Raw genomic sequence first — 8,742 nt, 5'->3', positions numbered from 1 at the left:
CCAACCCAAACCATGCTATGACTCTATGATTCTGGGTCAGCAGAACCCTCATCCACCCAGCATGATACAGACGGATGTCACCGAGGATTTAATGTCCTGCTGCCTAGTTACTGTGCAGCTCCACGATTTTAATTACCATCAGCTTGTCATCAGGCAGTCAGGCAGCAATGAGAGTGGTGAGGCAGAGCAAAGGCTTCCCACAGCAGCGTGTCAGCAGGGAGGGCCTGCCAACGGCAGCCCAGGAATGCGGCACAATCAGTTGGACCTGCCAGGGTGACCCCAGGTAGAACAACCCTCGTTACCAACACAGGCTGGGGATGATGATGTGAAAGAGAGCAGACCTGTGGAAAAGTGCTGGTGGATGAAAAGCTGGACATGAGCCAGCAACGTGTGCTGGCAGCCCAGAAACCCCCTCACGTCCTGGGCTGCATCCCCAGCCCCCTGGCCAGCAGGGCCGGGGGGGGATTCTGCCCCTCTGCTCTGCTCTGGGGAGACCCCCCCAGTGTTGCCTCCAGCTCTGGGGCCACCAACATCAGAAGGACATGGACCTGTTGGAGTGGGGCCAGAGGAGGCCACGGAGATACTGGGAGGGCTGGAGCCCCTCTGCTGTGACGACAGGCTGAGAGAGTTGGGGGGGTTCAGCCTAGAGAAGAGAAGGCTCCAGGGAGACCTCAGAGCCCCTTCCAGTCCCTCAAGGGGCTCCAGGAGAGATGGGGAGGGATGTTTGCAAGGGCGTGTAGCAACAGGACAAGGGGCAATGGTTTTAAACTACAGCAGAGTAGGTTTAGATTAGACATTAGGAAGAAGTTTTTCGCAGTGAGGGTGATGAGACACTAGAACAGGTTGCCCAGAGAGATGGTGGAGGCCCCATCCCTGGAGACATTCAAGGTCAGGCTTGATGAAGCTTTGAGCAATCTGATCTAGTTAAAGATGTGCCTGCTCACTGCAGCGCGGTTGGACTAGATGACCTTTAAAGGTCTCTTCCAACCCAATACATTCTATGATTCTAACAGCACACAAGAGCCTCGTCAGAAGGTCAGGCATTAAGCATGTCCCTGGCCTTCCTCTCCTCCAGAGCACTGTGCCCAGACCCACAGCTGGTGCCATGCTCCACAATTCCATGGCTAGATGCAACACGGAGCTTGAGCAAAGGCTGGGTACATAAGATTTTAGGTAGGTCACCCATCAAGTAGAATGCAAAACCCATGCATGAAACACTTCAAAGGCAGCCACACACCTGCATGGAGCTAATCAGAAAGGAAAAGCAGGGACAGCTTTAGCCTGTCTTTCCTCTCTGGAGGTTAAAGCCATTCTCCAAGGCCTCGAGCAGTTCATCCTCGCCCACATGTCTCCTTCTCTCTGTCTGACGGGACAGGGCGTGGGCGTTAATTAGGTCTGTAGACTTCTCACTAGGTGACTTAGTCCTGCTGCCTCTTCCCTGGAGGAATCAGGGAGTAGATGCTTAGGTGGTGAGCGCTCCTGAAAGACTTGGACATTTTTGCTTCCTCCTGCTGACAGACATGGCCTCCTTACACATGTCCATGTCCAGGAACTGCTGCTGGGACCTCTTCGGAGTAACACAACCCATTCAATGGCTGTTCCACCCAGCCACACAGCCAGCCCAATCCGGGGATCCCATGGCACAGGACACCCAAAAAGCTTCTTTTTTTTAAGCTGTGCACAAGCGAGAGCTGGGTGAGATGAAGCTGGTGAAGGGTGCTAGTTCCTGCACACAACCTGTACGTGAGTGTGTGTGCACCTACCCACAGACAGGCAATGGGTGGGCTTTGAACCCCTTTCACTGCGGGTTGACTTCTGTTATTGATGACGTTGTTCCTGATATAATGCTTCAATACTTGTTGCTCTACTCCTGTCGCAGTTTGTTTCTTTACTGTTCCTTTACTGAGGTGGCCTCAGAGAACCGCTCTTGGTAAAACCTGACTTCTGTTATTGATGACGTTGTTCCTGACATAATGCTTCAAGAATACTTGTTGCTCTACTCCTGTGGCAGTTTGTTTCTTTACTGTTCCTTTACCGAGGTGGCCTCGGAGAACCGCTCTTGGTAAAAGGTGAATTTTTCATGCCAGGTGTACATCCACACGAACATGAGGTCCTGACCAAACCATTCTACTCATGGAGGAGTTTGAGGAGTTTCCAGTTGTTGATCAGGGAGGTCTGGCCATGCTGAATCTTCCTTCAGCTTTGACCAACCACTGTCTGTTCGTGGGTGTTTCAGAAGAGCCATCAGTCCATCCTGGGTGGTTCATCTGTGTAAAGGCTCACTTGGATGGACTCATTCTTAAAAAACCATCAGACCTTGAAAGCTTTCCCACTGAATGACCCAAGCTGTGGTCAATCCTCTAGACATGAGCATTAATACCACAGGATATGTGACCCGCCTTGAGACCAAGGGCATTGGTGTGGTGGGATAGCATCCCTTGCCTTCTGGGACATTTCGGGCCTAGGTGACGGCCAAGACCCGAGGCTGGTGGAGGACCCAGGGTCCCAGAGGAGCTGGGAAGCCAAAGGAGCTGCAGTGTTGGGGATCTGGTGGAGTCAGGAAGCTGGAGGAGCTGGAGGCACCAGGGTCCTGGAGGAGCCAGGGAGCTGAAGGAGCCGATGGAGCCAGGGTCCCGGAGGAACTGGGATGTCAGGGAGCCGGAGGAGCTGGGGTGTTGGGGAGCTAGAGGTGCCGGGGTCCCTGAGGAGCTGGGCTGCTGGAGGAGTCAGGGAGTAGGAAGAGCAGGAGGCACCAGGGTCCTGGAGGAGCCAGGGAGCCAGAGAAGCCAGGCAGCTGAAGGAGCCGACAAGCCAGGGTCCCGGAGGAACTGGGATGTCAGGGAGCCAGAGGAGCTGGGGTGTTGGGGAGCTAGAGGTGCCGGGGTCCCTGAGGAGCTGGGCTGCTGGAGGAGTCAGGGAGTAGGAAGAGCAGGAGGCACAAGGGTCCTGGAGGAGCCAGGGAGCCAGAGAAGCCAGAGAGCTGAGGGAGCAAGGGTCCTGGAGGAGCCAGGGAGCCAGAGAAGCCAGAGAGCTGAGGGAGCAAGGGTCCTGGAAGAGCCAGGGTGTTGGAGGAACTGGGGTCCTGGAGGAGCTGGGATGTTGGGGTGTCAGAGGATCCGGGGTGCCAGAGGAGCTGGGGAGCTGAGGGAGCCGGGGTCCCGGAGGAGCCGGGATAGAATCATAGAATCATATGGGGTTGGAAGGGACCTCTGGAGATCATCCAGTCCAACCCCCCCACCAGAGTGGGTCTATGTAGAGCAGGTTGCACAGGATCTTGTCCAGGCAGTGTTTGAATGTCTCCAGAGAAGGAGACTCCACCACCTCTCTGGGCAGCCTGTTCCACTGCTCTACCGCTCTCACAGTAAAGAAGTTCCTCCTCATGTTTAGGTGGAACTTCTTGTACTCAAGTTTGTGCCCATTTCCTCTTGTCCTGTCACTGGGCACCATTGAGAAAAGATCAGCCCCGTCCTCCTGACTCCCTCCCTTTAAGTATTTATAATGTCAGGGGTCTGGAGGAATTGCGGTGCCGGGGTGTTGGAGGCGTTGGCGTCCCCGAGGCCCCGCGGTGCCGGTGCGGCTGGAGCCGCTGCCACCCAGCTCCGTGGCGGGGAAGCCCTGACAGGACATGATCCCCCGCACGATCTCCCTCAGCGCCAAGCGGAGGCCCGGCCGGCCGCCGCCAACACTTTTCCAAGGGGAAAGGCTGAGGGGCCGACTTTTGTGAGGAAAAGGAAAGTGTGTGTGCCTTTTTCCCCCCACACAACTCCTAATTTTTAAAGAAAAGCCACTCTTGTTTCCAGCGGGCGCCGTCCCGCCACCGGCGCTGACAGGGAGAGCGGTGGCCGCCGCCTCACGCCCGGCCCCCGCCCGTCCGCCTCAGCCGGGGCCCCGCCGCCGGCCCCCCCGGCCCCGGCCCGGGCAGGAAGGGGAGGGACCGGCCGCCGAGCGGGACGGGAGGGCTGCGGCACCGGGACCGCTGCTCGCTGCCACCGGCCGCCCCCCTCGCCCCCTTTCCCCGCAGCAGCGCCGGAGTTATTAAATATAAATAAATTCAGAAGATCACAGCCAAACAATTCTCTGCCTCTGAGTTTCAGTCCATAAAAGCTACTTATGGGGCGGCGGGGTGTGGGGGGTTCCCCGGGACGGGTGTCCCTCAGGGTCCCTCCCCGCTCCGGGGTGAGGGCTTAGGGAGGGATAAGGAAAAGGATTTTGTGGTGACTGGCGGCAAATCAGCGCTGTTTTTAAAGGCTGCCGCAGTAGAGTTTGGGGTCAGATGAGAACTTGGTGTTCTCTGGCGGCGCTTCCATAATCCCTCCGCCGCCTGTTACCAGCCCTGCTTGTAAAAAACTCTGCTTTTTTTTGGTGCTGTCGGCTGTTTTCGTAATCTTCTGAATAATGCAAGCTCGCTAGCTGACGGAACTACCGCACGGCGATCTGTGACATGAGGCAGAATTTATTCGGGATTGTTGCAGTTTCGGGAAAAACTCCGCAGTCTGCCTTGCCTTTTTTTTTTTTCAGCAGCGTGTTCTTGACTGCAGGTGGGTGGTGGAGTTACCAGGAATAGTCCTCGCTTGGCAGTGACTCCCTGGGTAAACCACAGCCCCTCCGATGGCTCCGTGTGGTTTGGCTGGACTTAGGTCGGTCCTCATTACTGTGACGAACCTGCAATTACCTTGAAAAGTCATCTTTATAATTTATTAGTCATATGAGGAAATGGTTGGTCTCTTGATGGAGTGGTGAGGAAAAGTTTGCACACTGTTAAAGTTTTACAGAAAGTGTGCATTGTGGAAGGTGGCTTTCAGAAAAAATATCACTTTAATGTGTTTCCTAACAGATAATCAGGTAGGTTTAATGTGTTGAATTTATAACTGTACTTTTAAATGGCTCAGAGTAGCTTGGTTTGGTGTTGAGTAATGTTTTCAGATATCATTCCTTGTGTCGAGTCAGCTCAGTGACAGAGTGTGGTGGAAGTGACAGAAAGGCACAGGGAGGAAAGTTTGGGAACTGCTGCACTGAGTGATGGCATGAACGCTAAAGGCCTCAGTAGTCCTGGTTCACCGAATCAAGGGTAAGAAGAGATGCTAAGACAACGTGACTACCTGTGATCAGCTAAGGAAACCACTCCTCCAGCTAAAGGCCTCAGTAGTCCTGGTTCACCGAAACAAGGGTAAGAAGAGATACTAAGACAATGTGACTACCTGTGATCAGCTAAGGAAACTGCTCCTCCACAGGCTCCATGGGCAGCCCGTTGTCACAGTTGCTGGCAGCAACATGGGACCTATGGCCTCCACGTGAGACACATGTCCCCTCTTGTTCCATGCATGTGTCTCGCACAGGGTAGTGTCTGTCTGGAGGACCTCACAGCCTAAAGGATGAGTAAGCAAAGCAGAAAAGGTGCAAGAGGGAAACAGACAGGAAAGAGATTCACAGCTCTACCAGGGTTTTTACTGGCTGGCGTATTTAAAGCAGAATGAGGTGGCCGTAAGAAGAATCCATTTTTCCCCTTTCCATTCTTTACGTTGCTAGTTGTAGTTCCCTGGCACCCCTTTCTGCCTGGTAGTGTTCTTAGCAGCATCAGAGATCCATCTCCTTCCCAGTTTCAACTGAAAACAAAGGTCAGATTCCTATCCACATAAAATGATGTCTCCTTTAATATCTGTGATGCCGAGCTGGTTGACTTCAGCAGAGAATCTCGCAAGGAGGCTTCCCTCCTCACCCAGTTGCTGAGCCTGTTGTCACTGTGGGCCTCCGAGGTGCTGTGCAATGGCTTTGAACCAAAGGCTCATTAGTGCTAATGGAGCCCCTGGGGTTTAGAAGGAGTTTCTTGCAGCAAGACCTGTAGTTGAGGTCTGACTGTTGCATGCACAGGCTGAAAATGCAGTTGTTTGTTTGGTTGTATTTTGCTCTGTTGCTTTCCACCTGGGGCAGTTACATTATGAATGCTCTTTGGTTTAGAAGTTAAAGGTGTGTCTATAAAACACTATATATGAAGGACAAAGGAGTCCAGGAAGGCTGGACATTCTTCAAGAAGGAAATCTTGAAGGCACAGGAGCTGGCCGTGCCCATGTGCTGTAGGATGAGCCAGGGGGGAAGACCAGCCTGGCTGAATCCAGAGCTCTGGCTGGAACTGGGGAAGAAAAGGAAAGCCTATGGCCTCTGAAAGACAGGGCAGGGCACTCAGGAAGACTACAAAGATTGCCTGAGGCTGTGCAGGAAGAACATTAGAAGGGCCAAAGCCCAACTAGAACTTAATCTAGCTATTGCTGTAAAAGACAATGAAAATGTTTCTGTAAGGAGGACTAAGGAGAATCTCCACCATTTATCGGATGCAGGGGGAAACACAGTGACCAAGGATAAGGAAAAGGCTGAGGTACTCAATGCTTTGTCTGCCTCAGACTTTAATATAAGACCAGTTGTTCTCCAGGTCCCCAGCCCCTGCGATGGTCAACAGGGATGGGGGACAGAATGACACCCCCTAATTCAACAGGAAATGGTGAGGGACCTGCTACATCACTTAGACATAAAGAAGCTTATGGGGCTGGATGGGACCCACGCCAGGGTGCTGAGGGAGCTGGTGGATGTGCTCACCAAACCACTTGCTGTCACTTACCAACAGTCATGGCAAACTGGGAACGTCCCAGTGGACTGGAAAACAGCAAATGTGATGCCCGTCTACAAGAGGCTGGGGAAGAGTATGGAGCAGATGGTCTTGAGTGCCATCACGCGGCACCTGCAGGACAGCCAGGCCATGAGGCCCAGTCAGTGTGGGTTTATGAAAGGCAGGTCCTGCTTGACAAACCTGATCTCCTTCTATGACGAGGTTGCCCACTTGGTGGGTGAGGGACACGCTGTGGATATTGTCTCTAGGCTCTAGTAAACCTTTTGACACAATTTCCCACAGCGTTTTCCTGGAGAAACTGGCTCATGGCGTGTGCTTCGCTGGGTGAAAAACTGGCTGGAGGGACGGGCCCAGAGAGTGGTGATGAATAGTCCTCCTATTCATCACTCCGAGGTGATGTGTGTCCAGCTTGGAAATACAGAGCAGAAAAGAGCTTTTGAGGGGCATGTTTGAAACAGGGTCTCTTCTCATGTCTTAGCATCAGCTGCTCAGGGAACCAGCGTGGTCCTCTCAGGAGGTGTGTTAGGAAGTTGTGATTTCCAAGGTCACTCCCTCAGCGTGGCGGGCTTTCAAGCGAGGTAATACTTCCATAGACTGCTTTATTATCAGAGGCCAGAGAGTGTCAGCACTTGATGCGTACACAGTGTGTGATGCCAACTTACTGCATCAAAAATTACATTGGTTGGACTATATGTGCTTTGTTCCTGTGGTTAAAACTAAATGTATTTGGCTTTTAAGTCCCATTGTTACAGGTGCTGTTTGACAGACCCTGCTGCAGAGAAGATGGTATGCATTTAATCTCTCTCCAACTCAAGTTTAGGGGTGGAAAAATTGTGGTCCTTGGCCTGGTCCATTCCTTGTTCTCTCTGGCCAGTGAAGCCACTCTGGGATGTCCCTCAGGGACATGGCATTGATGTCTTGCTCGAAGGGTGGTTGAGGACATCCTGCCAGCCCCCTTGTCCTGCCCTCTCTGCAAGCAGCGCAGGCTCCTGTACCTCACCCCCTGCTCCAGGAAAACAGGAGCAGCGTCTGCCGAGGCTGGAGGGGACACTCTGAGCTCTGTCCTCCCGCTGGGACACAGCGTTTTCCCCCTGCACAGACCTGGGACGGGAGCCCCTGTTGATGCTGTGTCCTGCCTGGTTTGGGTTTCCTTGGTGGGAAGGAAGGGTGACACCAGATCTGGCCCTGGTGAAAGCCTGGCACACTCAGTAGGAACCAAGTAAGGCTCTGGCATTCTGTGACTTGGTTTAATAAAAGACAAAAAAATTAAAGCCTGGGCTTTAACTGGTGTTGCTGCTCTTAAAGCCACGTCCAAATTTGAAGAAGCAAATTAATATGAAGTGATATGGTTTAGTGGTGGTTTTTTTCAGTGTTGTGTTGATGGTTGGGCTACATGATCTGAAAGGTCCCTTCCAACCTGGGCAATTCTATGATTCTATGAATAAAAGCAATAAAATACATGCAGTGTACAGAAAGATGTGTTTGCTTTATTAGCTGAAGTAGCTGGATTCGGGGCAGCACTTGGCTTTTAGACGGATGCTCTTGGCATCACAACACTCTAGGAAGGGAGCCCGGTCTGCACAACTGAGTTTCTGGGCAGGAGCTCTATCTCCTCAGCCTTACAGTGTGGCTGGCTCTGCGAGAGCACGCTCACTGACATTGCTTTTACTGGTATGCGTGTGGTGTGCTTTTATGGCAGCAATAAAAAGCACAGATAACTGGGTTAATTGTGTCTATACTGAAAGTGCTATTACGGGGCAGTGAGTCAAGTCATCTCTTACCTGAAAAGACAACCTTTGGGGCTTATTTTTCCTCTGAAGAGGCACAATTGGAGTAGGAGAATAGCATTTTCAGTTTTAAAACTTGTCAAATATCTTAGTCATGCCCAGAGTCATTTTAGGAACTTGAATTATTAGAGGTTGCCCAAAACAATTTTTGAAATTTTTGTCGTATACCACCATAATGGAAACAGATTAGAGACATGCTGGGTTTTTTTTTACGTTTAGTTTTATTGTTCATTCAGCTATAGTATTTTCCCAGCCTGTCTGCTGATGTACTCGAGCACATTCCTGCCAAAGATAGTGCAGCGATACACGGATCATTACTTCATCCCTATAGCCATG

General features: G+C 52.1%; 1 protein-coding gene across 1 annotated transcript in view; it reads left to right on the top strand.

Annotated features, from left to right (window-relative positions):
- The first annotated feature begins 4,803 nt into the window (after nucleotides 1–4,803).
- CAST (calpastatin) overlaps nucleotides 4,804–8,742 on the top strand; it is a 65,021-nt gene continuing 61,082 nt past the window's right edge. The window contains exons 1-2 of the mRNA XM_014962581.1: nucleotides 4,804–4,842; nucleotides 7,358–7,405. Coding sequence (XP_014818067.1) covers nucleotides 4,819–4,842; nucleotides 7,358–7,405 — 72 coding nt within the window. The 5' untranslated portion in view covers nucleotides 4,804–4,818. The remainder of the gene's footprint in view (nucleotides 4,843–7,357; nucleotides 7,406–8,742) is intronic.

Source organism: Calidris pugnax, unplaced genomic scaffold, assembly GCF_001431845.1.
Source record: "Calidris pugnax isolate Ruff unplaced genomic scaffold, ASM143184v1 scaffold499, whole genome shotgun sequence".
In the NCBI taxonomy this organism is placed as follows: Eukaryota; Metazoa; Chordata; class Aves; order Charadriiformes; family Scolopacidae; genus Calidris; species Calidris pugnax.
Note: the sequence above shows the minus strand (reverse complement) of the source record. Positions and strands in the feature narration are given on the sequence as shown.